Source organism: Anopheles bellator, chromosome 2, assembly GCF_943735745.2.
Source record: "Anopheles bellator chromosome 2, idAnoBellAS_SP24_06.2, whole genome shotgun sequence".
NCBI lineage: Eukaryota > Metazoa > Arthropoda > Insecta > Diptera > Culicidae > Anopheles > Anopheles bellator.
The window spans coordinates 71902749-71917131 of record NC_071286.1 but is presented as its reverse complement, the minus strand read 5'-3'; the positions used below and the strand labels follow the sequence as shown (position 1 = coordinate 71917131).

The following is a 14383-nucleotide window of genomic DNA, read 5'->3' as shown; positions in this document are numbered from 1 at the left end:
CGCGCTAGAGGTGTGATAAATTTGAATTTTTAATTAAAATTATTCGGAAACAATGTCTTCTGTTTCGGGGTTCTTTATCTACCGGCGGCGACGTCCCGGCGGTTGCCGTTGGTCTCTGGCCGGATGCGGCCACTCTCTATCCCGGATCCCGGGTTGCCATCCCATCCGCCGACGGTGTAATGGCCGCTAGGAGAGGTGCTCGCTATTGGTGCTTGCTGTTTGGCGCATTGTGAATGCGCATAATTGATTGGGACACATTTGCATTGCAGCTCCCGTTCACGCTTCGTGAACTAGACACTAAGATGACACGGTGAGCATTTCGCGGAACTGCCGGTACGATAAGAATTTGCCACAATTTGGCTGCGTTTTATAGGAAACTCTTTTATCTTTGTGATGTATCTGAGTGCTTCGTTCCAAATTATGCCAACGGTTGGTTTGTGACTTGTAAAGTTTAAGACGAAATGAACCGACCGCGAGACTCCTTATCACCCTGTCAAGTAATTGGTGACAGTGGAAACCGCGGCAGTTACATGCCGTGCTGTGCCTACTTCAAAGCCCATTATTATGGCTCGTTAGCTGGCGATTGATAACGCAGCCCTTACAGCAGACCTCCTGCACCGTGATTAGATACGAACGTTCCGTGAAGGGAGTGCCTCTGAAAAGAGACCACAGCCATTCACAGGTGCGTGCGGACTTATCTGTCTGGCACCACTTTCAGTCCGCAAATGCGCTCGAGGCTCCATTTATGTCCACCAGCTCGCCCTACGCGGTGACGTACCAAATTTGCTTTGGAGGCTACAAAAATTGCTTCACCCGTAGAGTACGTAACGCAATTGAATAATGAACCACCAAGAGGCACCAAACTGGCAAAATGAGCTTCTTCCATATTTGGCACGATCTGCGTATAGAGCGTCCGTCGGACTTGACGGACCGCGGAGCACTCTATGCGTTGATGCGTGGTGTCCTCCACTACTTCCCAAGTTGGGCTCCGGACCGGTCGGCAATATGACAGCAATGATTAATTTCTCACTGCCAAATTAATGTCAACGAAATTAAGAGCACCAGCAGGACGGGCGGCCCCGGCGCACGGTGGTGTCCGGTGCAATCCGGTGGTGGTTTCGTCTTCCGAGAGCCTTTGCGGATTCGACTCGCTTAATTTGACCCCATTATTCACCGAAATGGGAACTCTGACACCGCCACGAGAGAGAGAGCGACCACGGCTTAATGAGACATCGTGCAACGGTCCGAATTGGTAGCGCGGTTAAAACTCCCAAAAAAGGACACCCCGGGGACCCGCTCGCCGGTCGCTCTGTTTTAGGCGGCACCTAAGGGCCATAAGGGTTTCTGATGAAACTCCTTTAGCGAGCGTACTGTTTTGCGGTTACTGAATGCAGTTCCCAAACAGCTTTGTGGAAATGCCATCTGTTAATTAGTAGGGCCAATTTTAAGTATACGAACCCCCGCAGGAAAACCTACGCCTGAAGCTCCGCTCTGCCACACACGACCCGGCTGCTCCGACTAGCTGGCAGAAGTTTATTGTGGTAAAATATTAATTGCTTTGCGGAGACCCTTCCGGAGCAGAGAGCGGAGAATAAATTTTAATCTTCATACACTCCGCCGAAAACGGCCCTTCCATCCTTCCGCCGCGGCGGGGGGCCCACTCGGCAAAGTGCTAAAATGATGCTCATTTCCTGCCGCTTAACGAAATTGCGCCAGGAACACGGGATAAACCGGCCGGAATCAAAGGTTCGCCTGTGTGTTAATCACGCGCCAGACGCGGGCGCGCGGGAGAATCACGCAAAACCGACCAAAAACCCAAATTAAATGGCTCTTCCGAGGAACTGCAGGCTCTCCCCCGGAAGAGGTGGCCCGAGTTGGCCCGAACCACGCACACAACCACGGAGTCTCGGTGTTAATAAATCATAAACATATTCAGTGCCGCTGGTTTCGGGGCTGGTAGTGGTGGTCGGGGCGTATGAAACGTTCCAAAATCCGTTTCCGTTGGCCAAGACGTTGTCGGGTTTCGGGTTCATTTTTCATCACCACCAGTGGAAGAGGAAGAAGATGCTGCACTTGGGTGTTCGAAATGCTTATGCATTCTCAAAACATGTGTGACCGGCCCAAGTGTGTGACCGTGTGAAGTGGAAAGGATGTTCGGTTTCGGTTCGCCCCGGCCCGGCCCGGCCCTACATTCGTTCTGCGTCCCCGCGAACCAGGCTGGGAACTGGGATGTGCTAGGCAAAAAGGACTCCAGCATGTGTGGCACTGAGTTGTTCTTCACATCCTCCAGCTCTGACAGGGATTACTTCTCGGTGCCCCGTCGCCGTGGCTTATGCTGGTGGCAGCCTGTTTGTGGATTTGGAACTCCCAACGGGGTCATGCAGAGCTGGGCCATAAAAAGCCAGCCCTGATTTCCAGCATGGCCTGATGCTGTGTGGTTTTCAGGACACTGGGAAGGAGATTTTCAGCTGCAGATGTTTGCCAGCTTCTTGGAATAATAAAACGGAACGGAACTGCAGCAAATCTCTCGTGTGGTCAACACGTTTCGCTCTGCACGAACGTTTTGTTGAACTTGGCGAGGCTTTGTGCCACATGTTCGCCGTTCGAATCGCAACACTCAAATCGAACAAACAAAACGCGAGGCAGCATAATAGTGGGTTGAATTAGAAAAGAAGTTCATGCTACATACCGTTCCAGACACGGACGCGCGAAGTTCCTTTCTAAAGACCAATCGGGGACCAATCGATTCGCTTCCAACCCCTGTTTTTTCTTGATTGTTTGTTGCCGTACTGTGTTTTGTTGATTTCGTTGTTGCGCACGGCTTAGATTGTGATAATACGCGACTGCACGTGCCGCGTACATTAGCGATCCCTTTACATTCTTGGCAACATTAACCTTAACGCATACGAGAGGCGTGAAAAATCGACCCACGAGTCGACTTTCGCCGGTGCAGTCGGACCGGCCGGACTTCCAAGCCTTTTGTGCAACCTCCTGGGCTGGGTTCGTTTCAGTAAGTGCTTCCTACCGACCCACGACCTAGGGCCGATAAGTTTCCTCGCTCCGGAGTCCATTCGATGCGGTAGTAAAAATTGCACACGAACCCGCGGCGTGCCGTGGAGAGAAAATTGGATACGGCCCGGGCCGAGGGTAATGTATGTGCTGCTGTCCGTTTTTAAATCGCGAGGGGCCACCGTTATTGGCAAGGAGCGGTGATACGAGGGTCTCCGGTTTTCTTTCTTCGGGATCGGCGAGGGCGAGGTGGTAAATTGCAAACGAAGTTGCCAAGGTAAATGGAACTCCGTCGGAGTCGGGCATGTGGTAGACAATACGTAATTGGACGTTGGAAGAATTCCAGTTCCATCATACTGTTTAGAAGAAAAGGTCCTCGTCCCAAGCACATTCATGGAATAGTTGGGATTCCCAGCCTTTTTTCTCTTTGAAAAGTATGGCCACATCTGGCGCGTACCCCGACACCGTTTGGGTGCAAACAAATCGGTCGTTAGGATGTTCGGTACCCAACCCAGACTTTGGTCGTTTCAGGCAGTCGTCCTCGTCAGTAGTGGCAATAAAACCCCCCCCCCCGGATGGGTTACCCGGGGCCTGGGTGCAGAAAAAAGCATGTTCTAGATGCGTGCTTTCGCCCCGACGACCGCGTACTGAACGGAACCTAATTGCTGTTGACCCACAACCTGCTCTCGATTTAATTACATGCACACGCATAACGTGTGCCACGAGGCGACGGGTGAAAAACTCTCAACAACCTGCCCGGCCCGGCCCGGCCCGTCCCGGCGCCGATGTTGCGGCCGGCGTCAACAGTTCGTGTTATCTGTCAAGTATGTTGAGTTTCCTGTGTGCCTGTGCCCCTATGCTGCCTCTGTGCCTGAATGCACCGTTTGTTCTCGCCTCGCCTTGCAGCTCTCGCTTTATCGCGTTCAATTCACTTCACCGTGCGCCGAGCGTGGCCCCTGATCGATGCCGCTGCTGCGTTGCCTCACGCGAGCCCCGAGAGAGGTTCTGCCGAACCAATTACTCTATCAATTACGACAATTTAAGAGACAGTTTGACTAAAAACACACTGATAAGCGGGTTGCAGCACACCATAAATAATATTTTCTTCGCTCCGAGTTTGAAAGGGGTTTCGGGTGGGGTCTCTTCCGGTGTCATTTTTTCCGTTCCACTTGAACCACTCGGCGCCAATGGAACAGGAAACAGTCCACAGCCACAACGGTGCTGATAAATCAGAATCGAACCATCCACTCACAAACTTGCGCGGCTTGCGTAATTCTTTCCAATAATCCCGTCCCGTCGTGGTTCAGCTATGCGTGCAATGTGACCCACCCAATCTGGGTCCACTACCACCACAATCAACTCTTCTCGATTCTCGCTACCGTTACTTTCGAAGCAATCTTTAATGACCTCCTTGGCGCGAGCCTCGGCGTCAACAGCCGCGAGTGGTCCGACGGTCCGACGGACTGGATAAATTGGCGACAGACGGTTTGAAATTAAAATTTCCATACGATTCATGTGTGCGCGAGGAGCCAAGCCCGGCTAGGCTGCACTGCTGACGAAGATTGATTTCCCCTTCGGGGCTTAATTAGAAGTAATGCGGCCTAATTGCCCTCCGAACGGAATGTAACTGCGCTTTCTACCACCAGCCAGCGTTGGCGCGTGGCCGTCGTATCGATCTCGCTACTGATCGGGTGCTTCGACTCGGACTCACAAACAACCTTGAAATTCTGTGTTGTAAATGCCCGTTTTATCCTTTATTCCAGTGACACAACAATCGGGACATATGGAACTGCAAACGCCCATCCCCGATGATCGACTCGAACACCAAGATGATCCACAGGAACCGGTCACTTCTAATGGCGCAGGTTAGTAAACGGGGCTAGTCACCATCATTATCGACCCGAAGCGTGAACGGTTCATCAAATCAAAATCAGAATGTCCTCACGACGACCATTCGGTGGTCGATAAATTATGCAAAGTTCACCGCTCAGACCCCGCACGATGATGTCTCTCTAAAGGTGAATCATCTCCTCGTATCCAGTTTTTCAACCCACGGCTTCACGTCGCGTGGGGGCCCCAAAGATGCGATCGATCCGTGCCGCCGATCGTATCGATTGATACGGGCGTGTTGAATGTAAAAATCCGGCTCCGGCTCCGGGGGTGCCTCCTTTTCGGGGTTGCGGACTTATTTGGTGTTTTGATTCGTCGGTCCTCCGTTGTCACAGCCACACGGATATTGAAACGAAGATGGCTAGATCGGTGGAATGATCATCGGTTCTGGGGACAGCATAAATCGGGACCCGCATCGGGTGTGTGGGACGCTAGGGCATAGGGCGGTATTAATTAACGTAGCTCGCGACGCGAATCCGCGAATCGGTCGCGCAAAAGCCTTTCGCGGTGGACAGGAAGTAGGAAGCAGCTGTCAGCGTTGGCCGTTCGGGAGACACAACGCGCCTTGGCTGTTGGCTAATTGGCATCGGGCAAACGGTCACGGTACCCGTGGGCTGTCGGTAATATTTGTCTTTGGCAATAAATAATCACGCTCCGTGCCACCGTCAGGTGCCCGGGCTTGATGAATGGCGACCACGTTGGCTGTGCCACGGGCCGCAGTCGCGATCGCGCCAACCGCGACCGTTCGGCCCTGTCAGCCCTAATCTCCCGAAACAGGTGTATGTCATATGGTTATGTAAGTTTATAAATAATCACACTCTCGCGAAACGCGTTATGCACCACCCCCGGGGCCGCCAGAACGGATCGAAAATTCTCCACCCGGCCCTAGAATAGCCGGCCCTGCCTGCCTGCCTAGCGAGTCGTTCGCTGAGTGAACAGGAAATTTACATTGCCCCGTTCTGCGAAAGATTGGGCTGTCCACGGGGGGGGCGCTGGACCAACGCTAGGACCACGGATAATGCTGTGAGGCGAGGCCAACGAAACTGCACTTCAAAACAAAATGTTGCCGAGATAAAACTTTGAAACACAAACTAATGAACGAACCGCTTATGGACGGGGCTTGATGACGGGGGCCGCGTGTGGGTGGGTTTCGTGCCCGGGCCGCTCAGCTCCCCCTCCGCGCCGGGTCCCTTCAAAAGGGGTCTGTCACAACGCGCGTCACTCAGTGCGCAGCACCCAGCCCCGTTCCAACTGGCTGCATCATCGGCGAGCGAAAAGCTATGAATGAAATGCTTGAATGATTTGCTCCGTCTTGCGCCACTTGCGCGCCCGCTGCGCTGCGCTGGCGGCCCCCGCGTCTAATTGGTGCGGGGTTCTATACAAAACTCTGCTGCGATTTTGCGCAATATAGCTCCGGCCCCGGCCTGGCAGTCGCGTTGGCGGAACTCTGTTGGCGGATTGCCGGTAATGTATTTCTTGTTCCTCGTTACGGGGCAAGCGTTACTCATTGTGGCCCGGGGCCTTTACAGCCGGCCCTAATTGATTTCAAGTTATGATATTGGCCATAAACTTTGGATATGCTCATGCTCTCGTTTGTAGCTTAAAACAAATGACGCCTAGCGGGTGCCTGCGAGTGCGATAACCGAGCCCGAAAGAGTGCCGAATGACTCCGATGAGCCGCGAGTATCATCCTTTACGGGCGATTATGGTGCACGCTCGGCATGGGAGCTGTAAAACAATTTAACGCCCCCCGTTTGTTGAAGCCGCCCGGGCGTGTGTTGGCGTCACCGTCCGTGGCAGCCGTGAATGGAAGCGACAAAAAAGCCCAATTTTGTGAAACACTCCCACACAAACCAGTTCCTCGTCCTGGCCGCGAGACGATTTTATGGCACTTTTGACTCCAACCTGGGCGTCAAAGTTACGTGGTTCATCGACAGGCATTCAGCAGCAGCGTTACAGACATTTTCCAATATGATTTGCACCCAACGAGGCACGCTCAACAAAGGCCGCGCCACCGTGCGCAGGCGCAAAGAATGCAATCCTAGCCTCCGGGGGGGATGGGTGTAGAACCACCTTCCAAGACATCCCTTGATTTACCTCGGCGACACGTATTCGCCCCTAGTGGCCAACCACTCTGACTGTCGATCGCCGTGCTTATCGCGGTATGCAAAGCCACCCTGGCCAAGCCCTGGCTGGCGGCCCTCGACAAGTTCTCCTTCTCAACATTCCACGGTAATTCTTGCAGGTGACACTTCGTAGGCTCAAGGCTCTCGCTCTCTCTCTCGCTCTCTCTCGCGCTGTGTCCTCAGAGCCAACCCGCGCACAACCGGCGATTATCGCCACCCTCCGACGTTCGATCCGCGATCGACGTGGATCGCGTGAAAGTGGATCGTGTCTCGCGTCACCATTTAAAACGGCGTTAAATCACTTGTTTTCCCCTATCGATTGCTCGTTGTTCACACTGTTTTTTATCTCGCGCATTGCACTGCAAATAATGGGGCTCTAAGAGCGGCGGCCATCGAGGAACGCTGGAACGCGCAGTCTTGGGCGCAAACACCTGCAGTAATAATTGTTGCCCGTTGGTCCGATAGGTTTTCTAATGAAGTTGTTTGGATAGATACGTCGAAGATCACGCGTAAAGATCAGGTCGTCCATAAAGTCGTGTGTAGAATGTGAGTTTGTAGGGATTTCCAGAGGCTGACTCTAATGCCAACTCATTATGAACACGTTGCCAATTGTTGATTCATCGGAACAGTCACGTAGTCGGACTCCGGTACGGAAAGTCATCTTTACCGGATAGTTAGAACTTGCGACTGACATTCTCGCCTGAATCGGTCTGAACTTCAGAAACACCGCAGAAATGAAATCAAGAAAAGAGCGACACGCGGGTGGGTGCTTGAAGGAACTTGCCAAAACCCTAACCCGCCTAACGAATGTCTGACAGGACGACTCTACGACTGTCTGCTGCAATGGTTTGGTTGGTTCCGTGACATTGTGATTCATTTTCGACCCACAAACGGTAGCCAGCCGCTATCAACATGGCACAGGGAGCTTTTAGAGTTCTTCCTTCCTTTTTTGTAGCTACCCTGGCCAAGTCTGTGGGCAGCAGCCCCCAGCCGTTGGCTTTGGAGCCGTTGGATTCTGTCGTTCATCTGCGTCGTCGTCGTGGTCGTTTTTGTTTGTGTTTCTTTACGCGATCTCACTGATGATCATCCTTCTTTGGTCTGCGTTTTCTGCGTTTGCTACGCACGCGGAGAACGGCGAACATAATCCGGCCGGATCCGGTGCCGGAGAGGCGGCTGGGCTGGGCTGGGTGGTCGCACAAATTTACGCGCGGACACGAGAACACTGTTATGCTTTTAAGCATAAACCGCGCCACGTTTTGGCCACACCTTTGCTCCGGCTCCGGTCCCGAGCCGAGCCGGGAGCCGATTCTTCTTGGCAGTGCGCGCGGCGTTCCCGCTCGACTTCAAAGCCAGCCGTATGCAAATCGCGTGCTCTGTGGTGTTCCTATTCTTCGCAGCCAGCCAGCGATCGGTATTTATTAAGTGCGACGCTTCCATTTCAACCGGTGCCGCCGCCGGTGTTCTGGTCTGTTGTGCGAAATATTTTCGCGGCCATGTTCCGCTGCAACGATTCCGAGCGGTTTCCCCTAAATGGGAAACATATTTAATCGTCAAATGAGTTCGAGTTTCTTCGCTTATGAATTGCACTTTGATGAAATGTAAAGTGGCTCAGTTTGGGCAAATTATTCTACGAAAAGCATGAACGCCTTTTTATGGGACCCCAATAAGCGCTTAATCATGTCGTTGACACGAACGAATCGTTTCTTTTATTGGATTATTGGGGATTATTGGGGCGTGTGCTTGGTGGGTTTGGATTATCTTAAAGAACTTCTCAAACCTCCAGAGCACACCTACTTAAGATAAAACGATGCACTGTACCGTGGCGTACAGGCTTGCGAGCCCGGCGTTTTTAGGACCTTCTAGTAACTATTTAATCTGCGGTGATCACACCACATACGACACTATTAATGAAGTCCGTTATCGCCCGCAATGGCCCACGTTACTGTTGCTTTTTGAATATGGAGCATACAAAGTATGCCGCACGGCTGCCAAATTCAGCGCCCCGGTAATGAGCGGCGGGCCGCGTCCCACACGGCGAGATAAATTTGCGCAATTTATGCGTAAAATCCTGAGACGTTTCATTGCACTCATTACTGGCACAATGAACGACATACTTTTCGGCGCACGGCACAGCATGTTCCGTGCCCGTCCCGTGCTCAGAATCGGGCATTAGTGCAACCGCGGGCCCGTCGGTGCAATTAGGTGCCAATGCGATGTGCCCCCACTGTTTTCTTTATTGCGGCCAAAGGTGATGGAGAAATTTTAATTAAAATGCAAATTTCCCACATCACCCGTTTGCAGCAACCGTTTTGCGAGGATTTAAATATAAATTGAGTCGAAAGTGCGCGGCGGCGGTGGCGCGCGTGCGCGCGCGATCGCGATCGGCGCGAAATGCGACACGCGGCGGGCGAGTGTCAACGCCCTGTCAGCCTTCCAAGGTGTTGAAATATATCGGCTATACGGCAAAATTCCGAACAGTTTATTAGCCAGGGGTAGCTCGCGAAATGCTGGGAGGATTTTTCTTTATTTGCCCCCCTATAAAAGGTTGCGTAAAGTTGGGTTCCTTTTTCTTCCCGCAAATGCATCACGCAACTCTCTGATCGCCTAGGTTCTCTTCGCCTTCAGACGCGCTTGGCTGTTGGACGTTTGAAGTGATGTCGAAGGTAAGTTGGTTCTGCATTAACGATCGGCCAGAATATTGCTGTTGCTCTCGTAGTTCGTATCTTGAGACTTATTGTTCGCGCCACGCAGCAGTGGAGATTTGTTAGGAACCCTGTACGGGGAACGGTTTACTATTGTTTAATGTCTTCTTCCCGCTTGGGTTTGGGTGGAGGATCGTGTTAAAAAAGCACTCCTATCCTTCGCCCGTGGCGGTCAAAAGTGTTTCCATCATTCTGTCGCTGTCCATTAGCTGGATCCGTTCTATGCTCGATCATCGCACTCCGGGATCGTCCCACCTCGCGTACGTCCCCACATCTGTGCAGCCCGGTCGCTCCTGGCGGGGGTTACTCGTGAAATGAAAAGAAACGAGTGTAATAATAAAATCTGATTCCTTAACACTTGAGAAGAACGGTTTTTTTTTCCACTCGCTCTTTGGCTTCATGTCGCCCGGCTCTGGAGTTTGGTTCATTTTTCAACCCACTTGCCCCGTTGGACCGTGCCTAACCAGAACCGCTTTTGCTTCGTGGAACGGGGCAAGAAGACAACCGAGAGCCCCGATCCGAACAACAAAAGCGAGGCAAGTAGAAGGAGCAAAACGAAGAATTAAGATGATGAAGGAGATTCGAAGGAGAAACCCCGAACCCCGGTGCGCGGAGAGAAGAAAAAGGAAACCCCTGACAAACAGGCCCAGACGGGCCAGGCGAAGGGGAAACGGGGAACAAAAACAGTCAAACGTCAATTCCTGTAGCGATCGGAGGAAGGCAAAAGGAGCAGCAGCAGCAGCACCAAGCCCAAGAGAGCAGGGAGTCTAAACGAAAAGAAAATCATAACTGCTCTGGACCTAAACTCTCTGGAGGAGACACACAAAGCGGACGACGGAGAAGACGAAGAACGGGCACCACCGACCAGGGTCGGATCAGGGACACTGCGGGGCCGCCGCCGGGGAACCTATCGGCCGGTCCGGCTGCTAAGCTGTTCTGTGGTTTGCCTTTTCGATTATTTTGTATAGAAACTGAGGGAAGTAAAAAATGATGATGGCCGGTATTGAAATGAGATAAATATTACAGTCAAGATTTTTGGGATCTCCCTGCCGCGTTGCTGCAGGGTTCTGTTCCTGCCAGCATGCTGCTGCGCAAACGGTGCGCAGGACGCGCATTCAGCTTGGCGTGGCCCTTCTTCTGCTGCTGGCCAGACAGCTTTTCTATTGTGTTTTGATCGTTTGTTTCGTATCGGGCCGTAAAGACAGTTCATCCCGATCGTCTTCCGAGCACACAAAGGCACCACCACCAGATACCTTTTGCCCCGACGAGAACCACGACGTTCGCTTTGCCGGGTGTAAAATACGATTTTTCTCAAGTGTTTTGATACGCCTTTTACAGGTGGACCTGAAAGTACGGTCGGCGATCGTGTACCTTCTCCGTTTTTTTTTTTTGCTGTTGAGGTGATGTATTACAACCTCTGGCCTGGCCGCTGGCGGATATTTGTGAAATCGCACTTTTTGTCTGTTCCACTGATACTGATACCTGGGCGATAGAGCGGTATGAATGCAGCATGGAATGCATCCCAATGTTCTCGGTGCGATGGGAATATTAGAGGCCATTTGGCACCTGTTCCTGTTTAGGTGGTGGTGAAATTAATTTACTGACACAGGTGCCACAAGTTCTTACGTTAGGTGCATACAAGTGAGAAACATAATCTAGAAACTCGTTTGGAAATCCCTGCATCAACCTGATTGACGTTGAGCACGAGATCCTGCTCGTCGACGTCGACAAATAAGTGGAATAGTTTCATTCCCGTTCCTGTTTTTGTTCGGGCGAATGGACACGGCAGACCTGGGTTTAGCTTAGCTACTCCTTTTATTATCTTCAAGCAGCAGAGTGAGAGAAAAACGCCAACCTTACAACCTTTTTCCTTACACATTCTCGCAATCTATAGAGCGTAATTTATATGAGCGTTGCTGGCCCGACTCTACTGCTAATGCCAGACCGATATATCACACTCGGAAGACGTCCTCCGCCGTCTGGTGGGTTGCGAGCGCGCGCGACACCGACCGAGAAGGAAACGGGTACGATGACAACTCATTCAAAATGGTTTTCAGAGACATTTAATCGGAACAAAAAAGCTGCTAGACGGTGAAAATGCGGCACGAAACGGAAAAGCGACCATACTTCACTCGCAAAGTGGAAAACAACTATTTTTAGGCGTCAGACACTCGGTCTAGCGCAGATTGAGCCACGACCCGCCACGGCCGCCGCTGCTGCTGCTGCTGGTGATCGCGCTAATGTCTCGGGACATCCGAAGACGGATCGCTATCGTCGATCCGAGGCGGCGTGTAATCTGTGTCGTCTGTCGGTAATCTATTTTTGCAAAATACACAACAATATTACCGAGCCGTGTGTCCGTTTCTTCGGCCGCGACCACGCGAGGAAACTGTTTTCTTGTTTACGCAACTACCGATCCCGTCCGCCGACGAAACTGTTTTCCGTCCGTCGGCCAACATCCTGCTGCTTTTGAGAGACGTAGTGCTAGATGGCATTTTCCATCCAAAATATCCTAATTCGACTTCTATGGATTCGCTCGTAGCTCGTAGATCAGCACTGGGAGTGGGCATATCCAAAAGGATCTGAACAAAGTGATTGACGGCTCTTCTCGGTCCCGACAACACTTGTACTGACCGTTGTCCTGCGGTTCTCCATCCCAAAGGGGAAACCACAAAAGTGAATAAAATAATCATCAAAAATTCCACCGACCACGGAATGTCTGTATCGGTGGTGGACGAGCATCAGCGTTACGCGATGTGGGCGCCCGAGTTCCGAGCTCGCCGAGTCGAAATTTAAATTCTGTCTGAATCTGTCTGGTGAAAGATATTGTCCCCGCGTTAGCCGCCCACCAACGGAATTCAAACGAAAATGGGGGCCCTTTTTAAACGCCGCACGCCTTTTACGACCAGCCTCAACTGCTTGGCTCAAAGACTCCTGATCGCGGGTCAGCTCGATCGCGGGCCAGCCAGCCAGGGCGTTTGAGCTGGAACCGATCATCCGCGCGCGGAGACGGATTCGTTCAGCAGCGCACGAGCCCAAGGCAAAAGGATGATGGCCGGCCGAATGTTTATGTTTTATCGCCCGTGAGCGATCTACCGTTTATTATTTATAACACATATTTATAACGCTTTCTGGCTCTGGCCCCCAGAATCTGGACAGAGTTTCCATGCTGCGCGGCGAGAAGCCCCGGTGCGTCTCTTTCGCTCCTTCGCGAAGCATGAAGCATTGGCGAGCATATCGCCCCCCGAGAGAGCGAGAGAGCGCCCGTCGGGAGCCTTGGGTGTGTGGGTAACAACATGCGCGTGTGTACACGCAGCCCGCGCACGGATGTATTGGTGGAATGTTTTCAATCTTTCTCTCTCAAAGGCGGAAAGCCGAAGCACGATCGTGTTGCTTCGTAGGTTGAATCGGGGTTTTCTCTCTCCACGAGCGAAAAAGAGCGAGAGTAAGAGAGAGTGCGAGCGAAACGGAACACGCAGTGCATCCCGCTCACCCTCAAGCCTAGCGCTCTCCTCGAGGAGCGGAATCACGGCGCTCGAGCATAAACTCGCGGAGGGCGACCCAATGCTCGATTTCTTCCAACGTGCTATGCTAGTTTGCGTTCGCTTGTCGGGAAAAAAGCATTTGCGGGTCAGCAGCTCGGAACGGTCGCCGTTCGTCGCGTAGAATCGATTTTTCAAACGCTGAGAAGTTACTTTCACGGGCGGATGTTTATCGTGGGCCGTGCCGTTCAATAACGCAAACAGCCCGAATGTTTGCCCGGGCGGGTTCTCTTTGACGACGATTGATCCGGAACAATCAACCATTTGATGAACGCGTGTGTTTTATGGTGCGGCTGTAAAGTGTGTTGTTGATGTTGGAGGCCCGGAATTACGTCATACGGGGAACTGGTGCGCGGGACCGTGTTCGGGAATTCTCGTCAATGTCCGGGTTTGCGGCCTAATCTACACGCCAACTAAGTCGTCGTGCGGGTCGTGCGTGCAGTGAGCGATAGAGAACGACGACAGCACTGAGAAGAAGCCTAGCCGCGCGTGCCACGAACGACTTACAAATTAACCATCGTTCAAAGGCCAACGATATGCCGTGATGAACACCTTCGCACGGACACCGTTCCTGCTATCGTTTCTTAATAGATGGTGATAAAATGACGCAGCACGATACGAGACACGATTAGATTGAGATGCACCGCCTCTCTGTCTCTCTCACCTACTCGAGTGATGCGAATTCTGACAGCTGGCTGCTATGTAATCTATTGATAGGCTGCGATTGATTTGACGGTTCGCAGTACGAACTTGCCGAGCCCGTTCTGAGACGCTAAATTTCCGTACGTTGGTCGAAACTTCCGAAAACGGGACCACAAAAACGATAGTGCGTTCCTGGGGCTGATAACACACAGTAAGGAGGAGGCGGGAGTGGCTTGCGAAACGTCCGCGCCACAGCATAATTAGCTCCTAATGCTACCCATCCTGAATGGCCAGTCTCTGATAACCTGAGAGCCAATTGCCGATTGTGTACCGTGCCAATTTAAGTGATTTCGCGAACCACCAACTGGTGCCATACCGGCGTAAATTGTGGAGCATCAATCTTACTCATTTGTGAGCCTCAAGTAGACGAGTTTCTGTCGAAAAAAAGAAACTCTTAAAAAGGTGTTCAAAC

At 52.0% G+C, this 14383-nt stretch overlaps 1 protein-coding gene across 1 annotated transcript in view; it reads left to right on the top strand.

The window, feature by feature from the left end:
- Positions 1 to 14383, top strand: part of LOC131211983 (bone morphogenetic protein receptor type-1B) — a 76718-nt gene that overhangs the window by 44122 nt on the left and 18213 nt on the right. The window contains exon 3 of the mRNA XM_058205685.1: positions 4773 to 4874. Coding sequence (XP_058061668.1) covers positions 4773 to 4874 — 102 coding nt within the window. The remainder of the gene's footprint in view (positions 1 to 4772; positions 4875 to 14383) is intronic.